Source organism: Diplotaxodon limnothrissa, linkage group LG16, assembly GCF_057381915.1.
Source record: "Diplotaxodon limnothrissa isolate DT_005_m linkage group LG16, D_limnothrissa_male_GT1.1, whole genome shotgun sequence".
NCBI classification, from domain to species: domain Eukaryota; kingdom Metazoa; phylum Chordata; class Actinopteri; order Cichliformes; family Cichlidae; genus Diplotaxodon; species Diplotaxodon limnothrissa.
The window spans coordinates 10009463-10022405 of record NC_140611.1 but is presented as its reverse complement, the minus strand read 5'-3'; the positions used below and the strand labels follow the sequence as shown (position 1 = coordinate 10022405).

Below are 12943 nucleotides of genomic sequence, written 5' to 3'. Positions count from 1 at the left end.
GTGATCTGGACACAAGCGATGGAGGCACAACTTGTAGAACTTTGGAAAGCTCATCTGAGCCTTTTCGATGTGGCCTCACAAAATTATCACGACCACAACAACCGTGAAAATAGTTGGATCTACATCGCTGCTAAATCACAGCTGCCTGATCATGTTTTTCATTAGCAATTTAGCAAAGTTGATGGTGGTGGTGGTGTGTCTGTGTGAGTGAGAGACAGAGCGAGCGAGCGACAGATTTTCTGTTATAACCTTAATTTTATGGACGCACAGTGTGAGCACTCAGGTCGCATCAGAGCATCGGGCGGTATAGTGTGAGACCTGCATCGTGACCTACCAACTTCTAACCCCTGCGAGTCAATCGTGCAGTTTGAGCAGGAGCTGAATAACGTGACTGAAAAAATCGCACAGTGTTTGCCCAGCTTTAGGTGTACTGTCGTCCGAGACTTGCACCGCAGTGACGGCGTTTGTTCCCCTGTTGGCCATGCTTCTTGTTGTGGTCATCTGTTGTCTTCCGGTATTTTCTCCGTAAGCGACCTTTCCTCAACCAATGAGATGAGCAGTAATCTGAATTGTCATACTCGAATTGTCATAAGTGTGCTGTCAGCTCATTGGTCACAAAGCAGGAGAGGGGCTGGGAATTATGTTTTCAAACAAAGTGTTAATTCCATTAACATTTATAGACTACTTTTGATTCTCACTGTATTACAGGACAAAGTGCGTCCCTTATTAGCTCAATACGGGACGTGTGCTTTTGTTTCTAAATACGGGACGATTCCGTATTTTAAGGGACGGTTGGCAACCCTAGTTCAGACGTTGCTCTTCTGTGTCAGATTAATGGCTGAAACACCACTTTCACTACCAAATATAACCGACTCTTGTGCCCTCTTTTCTTCTTCTTCTCCTGTGCAGTTGGGTTTCTTTAAGAGAGTCCGCCCCCCACAGGAGGACTGCATTGAAAAGGAGCAGCTGCAGCCGGAGGAGAACGGAAACACTGATGCCTAGATGTCAAACTGTGAGGGACTGATGGCAAATCAGTAGGGGGTGGGAAGAAATCAGGGTAAAAAGGCCTCTGAGAGCATTTCACTGTATTGACTGTTGAATGGCAGATAATGATATGATTTAAGATTTAATGTGCTGGTTTTATTTTTATTTTGTTTTTAAAAAAAAAAAATGTCAACATGTATTTGTGCCAAAAGAGAATCTGGAAAACATTGATCAAACAAAATCCACAAAGTTTAGTGTTAAAGGAGCAGTTCGACGTTTCCTGAGAAGCTGCATCACAGTGTGTGCGTGATGGCTGAACGACGCTGATGTTACGAACTGCAGATGTTTTGTGAGTTCACACATACATTTGTTTAATTTGTGAGAGTTGCATGATCAGATTGCCTGCTTTAAAAATATAAAGCTACAGCTTGATTAGCTTACCTTAACATGGGACTGGGAACAAAGAAAATTCACCTCATCTTTTCACATTAATGATATTAAAAATCACAACTCTAAGTATTATATAAACATTTAATAAATGTTTTTTGTTCCCTAAAATCATTATTGATAAAATGTGTCAAAATGCTTTTACAAACTAGCTGTGAGAGCTAGCAAGTCGATCTCTTGTATTGTATTCAACATTTGAAAAATGCAGAATTTCATATTTACAATTCAAGCATTAAAAATTAAACAAGCTAGAGCATATTAGTGAACATTAAAGCTGCCAGGCAGATCTTGTTATCTCTTCACAGGACCACGCTAGCTGTTCCCTAGCCAAGCTAATCCACTGCAGTTTCATATTTAATATTCAAACACAAGCCTGTTGTCATTCTGAACATGTCCTAAACCGTTGAGCTATTCCTTTAACAAATCGAGAAACTTAATGGTTTTGTTCCAGCAGGCAGTTGAAATCAAAATTACAGTTTTCCAGAAGTTATAAGAAGCATAAACCACCTTAATTTTCACATTTTCCATCCAAACACAAATTCAGCAATGAGATAAACAGCCTTGTTGTTATGCTACACTTAAGTCATTGTTTTAGAGTTTCTAAGAGCAGTTAATTATTAATACAGCCAGTGATTATTATTGTATTGTATTATAGAATACCACAGACTGAATCAGTGGAGTTTAAATCAGCAAAGGTGCGCTATAAAAACACATTATCCCAGCTGAGACACAAGAAGCGTAAAACACCACAAACACAATAGCCAACTGATCCAAGCAGAGCATAAACAAATAACACATATGTCACAGTGATGTGCCATATTATCTTAGTATGGACTCAAATTATTACTACGCAAAACAAGTGTTTGTTTCATATGTGAGAGTATCGGCCGATATATTGAATTTTTATCAGTCGAGTTCCACTTGTAATTTAGTAAATGTTTTTTTTCTTTTTGTTTTAGTGACGTGATTAATTTTGATCAACCAGCAATGTAAAAACAAACAAAAACAAAGCAATACGGTAACTGAAGCAGCTAGCTGCATTCAGGTCTTTTTAGATGTTTCGGTAAAACTGGTTTATCTGCTGTAGCATGGGATGATGGGAAGCTCACAATAATATATTTGCCCTTATGTACGCTTGTTTTTTCTCTTCCTGCTTTGTGTGTGGGGTAGCTGATCTGCATTTCTCTTGTATGAGTTTGCTTTGGGATGTTGGTGGTTGTTTCCTTTGTATTTTGTACACAACATTAATTAGAGTTTTAGAAGTTTGTCCAACTTTTTTCAACACAATCAAGAAAATGTTTGGCCAAATGTAATTTTGTTTGTGCAGAAAATGGTTGAAAATCATTTTAAGTTCTGTCTGATTAGTCAGTCCACAGAAGCCTCATATCTCGCATCATTATGTTGAAGCTGATCTTATGTTGTGTCTCTGCAAGCAAAGAGCTGTAACTGGCTGAGAAAATGTTTCAGGCTGTATGGAAACCGGTCTATATTTGCCAATGCATTCTAGATCCTAACAAGTATTATTAAATGAACAATTTCAGTTATTTTTCAAGTGAATAGATAAACTTAAAAACATTTTTTTTGGATTTTTATTTTTATTTTTAACCTGACCAATTGATGAAAGTATTAAAGTATTTAAGACATTACACATTTTAATGTTTAAGATTTGTCAACATGTGTAAATACCTTCAGTCAGTGGCTAGAGCAACAGCAATAGTAACTATGGGGGTGGAGCTTAACAGACTATTAGTAATTCTAACCTGGCAAAGTACGGGCTGTTTTAGTGTTAGTGAGCTGCGACTTGAGTGTTGACCAGTGTGTGTTGACATGATCGATTGGATTGTGTATTTGCAAGCATGTGATTGGTTCATGTTTCATTGTAATCACTAGTTGAGGCCCGTTCAGCTCACACAGCAACAAGCATAGAGTTTTATTGTGTAGTTTTAAATCACAAGCTTCTTTTTAAAAAGACTTGTAGTCCTTTTCACTGAATTGGTTGTGACAGTTTTTCCTGCACTGAGGCCTTTTGGATTTCTACTTATTTACATTCAGATTTCAGACTGGCAGCTTTGCTGGGAACAAGTTAAAACAAACGCAGGTTTCTACTTTGTGTTTTGAGTATATGATTGCTCTAATACTTAAGAAAAAAAAAAAGAAAAAAATACTTTGCTATTTACCCATATTGGGTTCGCATTATAAATTAATGTTTATAGCTGATTATAGGTTTACAAATATAATAATGCAGGTAACATTCATCATAAAATAACAGGAAGACTTTAATAAGCACATTATACATTGTTTTCTTTCAGTGGCATCTTAACCAATACTTTGAACCAACTTGTCCTACTTGAGCAAAGAGTTGTGTGTTTGTGTCGGACGGCACTTCTTAACAAATGAGTGATTTTGGTATGAGGATTGATCTTAGGTCAGTGCTCTCATGCGGGAGATAAACTGAGCGGCTTCACTGCACTGTTAATTTTTTCTATAAAGGTTTTCTAAGGTTGATTGTGTGTAAATTAGACCAAAACAGCATGTTTCTCTTTGCCAGGAGTCAGTTGGACAGAAATCTGTTCATTTCAGTATCAGTCATTTCAAATTACTCAGAAAAGCTGCAAATCGCTAAAACATTTATTTCTGTCCTAACATCTTTGATATGACCTTATTGTCAGCACCGTTGTCCTGAGCGATGATGCAAAAGCCTTTGGTGAGTAGAGGAGTTTGTGTTAAATATGGAGGAATAATAAAAAAAAAACAAAGCCTCCTGGCAGATACGAGTGATTTGCAGCCAGTCATTTGTATTTAATATTGCTCCGTGTTTCTTTCTGCGCTAAGAAAATATTGACTATTTTTGATGTATGTATTCTTTCACATAGAGAATAAAACAATGATTTCATAAAGAGATGATTTTACCTTTAAACTAAAATAAACTGATTTGTTCACATCTGTTCAGTGTTTTGTGGTGATCTCTTCTTTTTAAACCAGGCAGCCTTTTACAAATGTATATACGAATATTGCATTTAAATCACATCACCATGTGTAAATTGGAAGGAATTTGTACTTTACAGACTTAATGGTCAATTTTTGTTTTAATTTATTCAGGTTTTTGCACAAGTTGCTAAAAAAAAAAAATACTAGATTAACTTTACTGGAGAGACACATTAGATGTTTCCTTAAAATCTTTATTCTGTTCCAACCAGAAACATTGAAAACTTTGTGCTCCTCGTCTTGCTTCCATTTGACCGATCATTGTGCATCAGTTAGCAGGAAGCTAAGGTCACTGCCTGGCTCATACTCCACTGTGGGATTTTTCCTGAAACACATAATTATACACAAAAAGAAAGCATTTATAAAAATCCTGCTGATATTTTCTGGTCACTGGAATAACTCAACTTGTTTCGCGTTCTCAAATTGTGTGTTTGTTCTACTGATGATGTACACACCCTGGTTACACAGCCGCATTGCTGGGATGCTGTTTAGATTTAGTTAAGAACATGTTAACATTAAACTAATTTTGTTTTAGTGTAAGGCTAATAAAGGCTACAGTCGATTAGAAAGGAGATTGGATAAGTCAGTGTGATGTCATCTCAAGTCATGAAAACTTAGTGTGTTACCTGGTGAACAGTCTGGCCTTAGTGGTTCCCAGCAGTGTCGCTTTGTTTCCCTCCACTAGCAGCAGGGAGCCCTCCCTCAGACCCTGACAACAAACAAAAAAGACGGTAATTTTCTAATGAAGCCGCTTCATCTTCTCGGCATGAAAGATTTAAGCACTATTACATGTATGCAGGTCTGCTTCCCCTCACTTACCAGGACACACGGAGTATCGGGTTCTTCGTGGTACTGGATGATCCTCTGCTCTCTGGTTTCCTACATGAAAACAAGATTCAAGATTGTAAGCACAGTGGAAACAGTGGAGGCTGAAACCACAGCTGAAATATAACTATTGATGTGACAAAATGTTCAAAATAACCTCGTCATTCACTCTTCTTTTTAACAAAAATAAGGACAACTGCTCATTGGTGACAAACTGTCCTCAGTTAATTCAGCAAGTGTATTTTAATAACAGCATTCCTGTTTTGCTGAATACCTGCTGCTGTGACCACATTACAATGACAGAAGAAAACCCAAACCAAAGGGGAAACTCGGGGTTTAGTATCTTACATGGACGACTAGAGGAGCTGGGAATTGAACCGCTGACCTTCCAAACAGATGACCCAGTGTACCTCCTAAACCACAGTTGCTCATGTCTGTTCAGCTAAATACTGCTCCCAAATGTGTGATGATATTAAAATAAATTATAAACATAAATAAAAACTAAAATATTTAAAGATACAAATCTAGGTTTATTAACATTTGTCACTGTTGCAATCACCAAGAGTGACCACCAGGGGTCGGTGGACACAGCAATATATCTTTCAGAAAATAAATTTGTGCTTTATCGACGCAAATATTTTTATGAAGTGATTGTTTTTCCTTTGTGATTCTTCTCACAGCTGTTTGTTAACAAATGCTAACAACTGCTTGTCAATGTAAATCATTTTTCCAGCACAAAATGCAATTATTCTTCAGTTCTTTTCTAGTGTCAGGATTTGGATTTTGTTTTGTTTTGGTTTTCTTCTTCTTCTATATCATTACAGCATCAGAATCATTTCACTATGAAATGTATGCAATAACAAAACTCATACTCCAGACTTCACCTTACCCTCTGACAGCTTGCACTGAGCAAACCTTTCCTGTTTTCTGACACTTTTACCATCTGAACAAGAAATGATGAAAACCACCCTTCCATGAACGAAATTTACACCTCAGGAACGTTTTTTAAACCATTTAAGAATAATAGTTCGTGTTCTCCCTTAAGCTGGACACCAGATGCTTGCTGCCACGCCCTGTAGGTAGTGCAACTGCTACCCCATGGCCTGGCTCTATGAATTCAGTGTTTCACAACCCTCAAACTAAACATTGCATGTCATCACATTGGTCAGAGCTACCCTAAATCGCTTTGCTGACACTGCAGCTTTTTTGTCAGCTGTTGCAGTTTTACAGCTCTGAGTGTTGCATAATTTCCTCAGGCTGTTTTATCACGTGTTAGCTGGAACTCATGTCAGTCAAACCTTCTGCAAATCATCTGTCCCTTCATGCAGATTGTTTATAAACCCTTAAGGTCTAGAATGCATCCAGTTTAGGCTGGAGTCCAGTCTTGGTTATTTCCTACTGTGTCTCCATTCGTTTCTGCAGAGATACTTAATATGACCACAAAATGCAGGTAGTGCATAATCATTTATTAAAAAGATTCCCACTGGTGTTATCGTCTTTCTCCTAACTATCATTCTGTGGCATGAAGTTATTAAGTAATAAAGAGCAGATATATCCATTCATCTTCTACGGTCCAGGTCAGAGGGGCTAAGGTCTCAGCAGAGAAGCCCAAAGCTCCCTCTACTCACCCACCTCATCCACCTCGTCCCAGGGAGACACGGAGGTGTTCCGAAGTCGAGAGATATAATCTCTCCAGTGTGTCCTGTGTTTGCCCTTGGCTCTTCCTGGTAGGACATGTTTGTTATACGTCATCTTGGAGGCATCCTAATCAGATTCCTGTACCACCTTAATTGTCTCCTTTCAAAGTGGACGAGCAGTTGATCTACTACTGCAGATTTACTGAGGTCCAAATTCACTCAGTGTAAAGCGACATCCTTTTAAAGCCGAGCGAAAAACCTCCATGGCACTTCCACCGTTTCACTGTTGGAGCTGTTTCAACAGCTTAATTATTTTATTTACATATTACTCATAGTGCAAACATGTTGTTGCTTTGTCGCTTCCAAACATATCTGCTTATCTCTGAGCAGAGGGCAGCCATAAAGCAATGTTAGAGTGTTACTTATAACACTGATACGGCATACAAGCGACAGCTCAGTGCAGTAATCATTTTCTTATATCTGTCAACCAGCTAGCAAAACAAAGACTCCTACATCGTTTTTCACTGATGATTTTTAACCTCGGGCTCGTAGCAGTTCGGAATTTTGAGTAGTTGTAATACTCCCAGTATCTCTGATCAGTTTCATTTATCTGTATATTAGTGAAGGCTTTGCAGTGGACTGTGGCTGGAGTGTCTGCAGCAAGAATTTCAGCTTCATCTAGTAGCAGTGTAAAGCAACAGAAAATAGAAATCCTCAAAAACAAGCATCCAAAGCTCTACTTGTTATAAAATATATAGTTATTTCCAGCTCTGACAATCAGTAACTCTGATTATAAAACTGATTATTTGCAGAGACAAAGTCTAGACTAACCTGGCCTAACGGCCTCCTCACAGCAAACAGAACCTCAGGCTGTGCGACTCACCCCCATGTGGCGGCTGGTGCGGTCGGCGTCCAGGTAGTGCGGGTTGATGTTGAAGGGGACGAGGCCAATGGCAGAGAAGGACGGAGGGAAAACAATGGGCATGTCGTTAGTGGTACTGATGCTGATGGTGGCCACATTAGTGCCTGCACTGGAGCCCATGTAGGGGACACCATCCTGGGCAAGGATTTAAAGAATGTGGGAGTAAAGAAAAGGGAGACAAGAAGTAGTCATACTACTTAACTAAGAGCACACAGGAATCATTGGTTTAATTTCTTTTTAATAATCAAGACAGAATTTTTCTGCAATTATTTTTTAAAGAATCTAATCGATTTGGTCTGTTGTTTATGTGCATATTCATATAAAATGCGTACATAACTCCCCCAAATCTATTAAATTTATTTAAAACCCTCATAAGACAATAGTATATGTTTTTATAAAACATACACAAAATTATATTGAAATGGAATGTTTTTAATAAAAAACAACATCTATCAATCTATATATATAACCATTTGTAAAAATGTTACATTTTGCAATTATAAAGTATTTTGTTTGTTTGCTGTCTTGTTTTGTTCCAGTAAATATTTTTGGATTAAATATACCTCCATCACTCTCTTCCTGATCTCCATCACCACCTTGTTGTCATAAAGACTCTTCAGCAGCCGGAAAGTGTTGCCTCCACCTACAAACAAAAGCCTCTTTTAGCATCTCCATACTGCAGATTGGGTAAAGTAAAGGTTAGATGGTAATGTAGAATAAGAGAAAGAGAAAAAGTGTGAAATCCCTGAAGAAATTCCAAGAGCTGTTGCTTTCCTCAGATGTTCCTCACCTATAAAAATGCCCTCGGCCTTCCGGACAGCATCTACAGGGTCTGAGGCCTCGTGGATGCTGTCCACCTCATAACCTGCAGAAGACAAATGCTCTTATGACATGTAGGATTTGACTGAATTACATCTAGCAAAGCATGTCCTGTAAACTATCGTATGCACTGAAATCGAAAACAAAAACAAATACTGAAAGAATGCAGAAAAAATGGAGAAAACACCAAAATGCACATAAATAATAATGGATTGCATTTATATAGCGCTTTTCGGGACCCTCAAAGCACTTTACAATACCACTATTCATTCACTCTCACATTCACACACTGGTGGAGGCAGCTACAGGTGTAGCCACAGCTGCCCTGGGTCAGACTGACAGAAGCGAGGCTGCCATATCGCTCCATCGGCCCCTCTGGCCATCACCAGTAGGCGGTAGGTGAAGTGTCTTGCCCAAGGACACAACGACCAAGACTGTCCGAGCCGGGGCTCAAACCGGCAACCTTCCAATTACAAGACGAACACCCAACTCTTGAGCCACGATCGCCCCTGGACTGTGGCTCAAGATAGACCAAATACACTGACTTACATCAACACGATGCACAGAAAACACAAGGAAATACACAGAATACACTAGAATATATAGGAGAAACTGCACAGAAAATACAGGGGAAAATTCATTTCAAAATACCATAAAGCATAACACCTTAAACGTGTGAATCACCCATAAATTATTACTATACTACGGAGGAGCGGTCTGTGTGTCTCGGTGATTCCATCGGCTATGATGTCCTATGGACTTGCCCCAGGTAGGGTCTCTTGTTGGACAGGGTTACCGGGACCACACCCTGCAGCATGACCTGGAAGGGAGGTAGAGCATCTGATTGCTGGGCCTTAGCACATGTGGTCCAGACAGGCACAGCTCAAAAAGGCAAATTGAGCCCATCTACTTGTTTGCTCAAAGAGACAGAGGCCTTCTACTTTGGTGCTCTCTGCTTTCCGCAGTTGATGTGATCCTGTTGGCTTCATTGGTGGGTCCAAGTAGTCTGAAGCCAGGGTTCTGAAAAGGAAAAGGATTGAGTTCCCACTCCGAGTTAGAGACTTGCTATCCCAAGTGGATGAGTTCAAGTATGACTGTGACTTGTTCCCAAGATAGGGAAGTGGAAGATTGACAGACAGGGCTGTATCTCCAGTGATGAGGACTTTGTACTGGTAGATTGCTCTGAGCCATCAGTTTACCAACCGATTCACATCCACACCCTCACCTGTGGTCACAAGCTCTGAGCAGTGACCAAAAGAATGAGACTGGAGCTACAAGCAGTGGAAATGAGTTTCCTTTGAAAGGCTGGGCTTTCGCTAAGTGATAGTGTGGCGAGTTCAGTCATTCAGGTAGAATTTAGAATGACTGAACCACTACTCCACACCAAAAGGAGCCAGTTACATCCTAATCAGTTGGGCATCTGATTAGGATGTCTCCTGAATGTCTCCTGAGCAAGTGTTCCAGGCATGTCCTAGACCCAGATACATTGGATTAATTACATCTCTTGCCTGGCCTGGGAATGCCATGGTGTTCCCCGACATCAGCTACAAGCAGTTGCTGGACTTCTGTGCTTTTGCTGCTACTGTCAATGACCCGGCCCCAGATAAGTGGCAAAAAATGTATAGATGGATATACAGAAAAATTCCTAGAAACACTGAAAACTGTGCTTTCCAAAACAAAATATAGAATATATACACACCCTCAAATATTAAAGTAAGAGAAAAATATAGAACACAACTCTTAAATAAATGTATGTTTTATTAAACATGAACACAAAGGCATATAATTACTTAAGGCTTTATAAATATGAAACTAACAAGCAGGTGTACAGTATGAGACTCAAAAATAATCTGTTACATGAACCTACCAAGAGTCTTAAACTTGTCTCTGGCTAACTTAGTGTAGGCGTCTCTATCATGGAGAGCATAAGGAACAAACAGCACCCTCTTCATGTCTCTGAAATACATACAAACAGATTCATGATAAACACCAGACAGGCCATCAGGAGTCCTACCTCAAGGCCAGTCGTGAATGTCTGCACACTAAACTTAAAAAGATTTCATTCTAAGGATTTTCACTGCCCTCTGTCCATAACTTTACAGTATTACATTGATGCTGAGTAACAGAGCTAAGAATATTTATTAGGTACTCTATATAATTACATTTTATTAGTTTCATGGGTTTTCAAACACAAGTTGTGTTTACCATTAAATACAACCTTATGAACAGATTAAAAGTGCAGCATAATTTGAATTTCATACATATGAGTGGGCAGGCTTATATATGAACCAGAAAACTGTGCCCATTCTTTGCTGTTCAGGTTTTCTACAACATATTTATTTCTGATCAGCTATTCTGATTTCCTTTTCCTTCCAACCCCCTCATCCCAACCCCCCACCCCACTCTGCCACCACCCTGAAAAATTCTGCAAACGCCCCTGCTCGTAGAGGGATTTACAAAGAATCAAATACAAATGCAATTATAATCCACGTTTGCTCAGTAAACTGACAGAATAAAAAAATAAAAACTTTCATCTTTCTTTTACGTCTTTGCATGTCACTTGACTTTGGCCCCACTTCCTGTTTCCTGTCCCCTTTGTCAACTTTCTGGCCCACATATATGAACCGCGGCGCTAACTTACTTTCCAAAGAAGCTGGAGATGTGCTGCTGACAGTGCTCCAGGTAACCACTGCCGTGCAAAGTGGAGTTGGACACCAGCAGGAGTCTCCTCTTCATCTTGGCTCGAATAGAGAAACAGAAGAAAACCCACAGAAGTTTCAGTGCGGCGGAGTCCAGAGGTCCGGGGTCACAGTTCAGCTGTGATTAGGCTGATAGCGGCTCCCTGACAGCCCGTAAACCGGCTCTCATCAACTCTGATCCCGCCACGGAAGTTCACCTTGGAGCCGTTTAAAGCTCACAGCAGCATTCACGGTGCAGCACACCGTGTTACTATCAGAGCCGCTCTGTCCTTTCTACTTTAAACTTACACTGGATCCAGCTAATACTTTTTATAAGGAGTAGTTGTATTTGATCAATTTTACCACTAGCGGAAACAACACTAGCGCTTCTAACCAAGTACTTTCATAATAAAAGTACCTCTATTTCGTTTCTCCTCAATTCTGCCAAAATAAAAGCGTCCTTTTCCCTGCAAGTCTATCGTCTAGTTCTAACAAAACAAAAGTCCTTCTTCATGGGCTGCTCACAGTCCAGTAAAATCCTTTCAGGGTAGAATTCTCTTTTTCTCCTTTCTCTTGAGTTATGTCAAATTAAAGCCTTGTATTTCCTTTCTGGATTTCCCCAAGTTCATCAGAATATAAGTATTCTGTACTTTTTGTACTACTACTACTACTTCTTTGTTGGTCTTCCATGGGTCCATTTAGAATAACAGGTGTTCCCTTGGCCTTGCTTTTTCCCTCTCCATCTTGTTTCCTGAAAACATGTGTACAAAGTGATTTCTAGATATAAATACAGAAAAAAGGTCATTTGTACTTTCATACAAAATTTATTATCTCAAGCTCAGAAGTTTTCTTCGTTCAGTGACCCAGCCAACAGGAACACAGTAAGAAAAAAAAATCTTGTGAAAGTAAGTGATACAAAGTTGTGTCAGCATTTATATGTATTTGCTCACTGAGCCCTCACATCACTGTGGTTTGAGCATAACCTGACTAATGAGCTGGAATAAACCTGTTAGTGCTCACAGTCTCACCCACCGTTTCTTCTTCAGATTGGTTTAATAGAAATGCAAAGTTCTGTGAAGAAACTTTTAAAACTCTAAACTGAGATAATAAAAAAATGAAAAAAATGGACAAGGATGAACAATGGTAAAAAGTAAATAAATAAAATGTATTATAATATACAGAACTTACCTAGAATATATTTTCTGAGACTAAGAAAAAAATCATGCAACATAATAAATGCATTACAATGAAAGTTTGATTTTGCTCTATTAAAAAAAGACTAGAAAAATAGTTTCATAAACATTCTTGGTGCTGTTTGGCCAAGAATTTGAATTAAGTAAGTAATCTCACTGCATTTAACAGGCTGTCAAAACAGGACTGATACGTTTGGATTTTTCCTGCTTTTAAATATGTAAAGTGTAAAATTATATCATGAACAATATCAAATCATTTTCTTTGATGCCCATTTATTTTCCTTCTGTAACAATAAGATAAATGCGAAATATTAAATTAAATTATAATTAATTATAATGAATGCAGTAATAACAAAACAGTAATAATAATAACATAAAAGAGCAATAAAAACAACATTTCCTGTTTTCAAAATTAAACTGTTGAAAATAATTACCCAAAAATTTACCATTGTT

The 12943-nt window shown here is 38.7% G+C and overlaps 2 protein-coding genes across 2 annotated transcripts in view; one reads left to right on the top strand and one right to left on the bottom strand.

Moving 5' to 3' along the window:
- The window catches only part of itgav (integrin, alpha V), a 51134-nt gene extending 46797 nt beyond the window's left edge, over window positions 1-4337 (top strand). The window contains exon 32 of the mRNA XM_085374967.1: window positions 910-4337. Coding sequence (XP_085231093.1) covers window positions 910-1002 — 93 coding nt within the window. The 3' untranslated portion in view covers window positions 1003-4337. The remainder of the gene's footprint in view (window positions 1-909) is intronic.
- A 205-nt stretch (window positions 4338-4542) lies between these two features.
- On the bottom strand, window positions 4543-11661 carry LOC146615761 (alpha-aspartyl dipeptidase). Its single transcript, XM_085374466.1, has 8 exons — window positions 11261-11661; window positions 10487-10575; window positions 8591-8665; window positions 8364-8443; window positions 7762-7935; window positions 5236-5295; window positions 5043-5125; window positions 4543-4741 (listed from the first exon to the last, which is right to left on the bottom strand). The coding sequence occupies exons 1-8, from the start codon at window positions 11353-11355 to the stop codon at window positions 4675-4677; spliced, it is 723 nt and encodes a 240-aa protein (XP_085230592.1). The 5' UTR covers window positions 11356-11661; the 3' UTR covers window positions 4543-4674.
- Between the last annotated feature and the right edge of the window lie 1282 nt (window positions 11662-12943).

What these genes read in the sequence shown, in the direction of transcription:
- LOC146615761 (XM_085374466.1), bottom strand. Translation starts at nt 11,355, where the DNA reads ATGAAGAGGAGACTCCTGCTGGTGTCCAACTCCACTTTGCACGGCAGT. An exon ending in ATCTCCAGCTTCTTTGGAAA is followed by an intron (nt 10,576 to 11,260) that starts GTAAGTTAGCGC and finishes TATGTATTTCAG; the next exon opens with AGACATGAAGAGGGTGCTGT. An exon ending in TCAGGAAGAGAGTGATGGAG is followed by an intron (nt 7,936 to 8,363) that starts GTATATTTAATC and finishes ATCCTTGCCCAG; the next exon opens with GATGGTGTCCCCTACATGGG.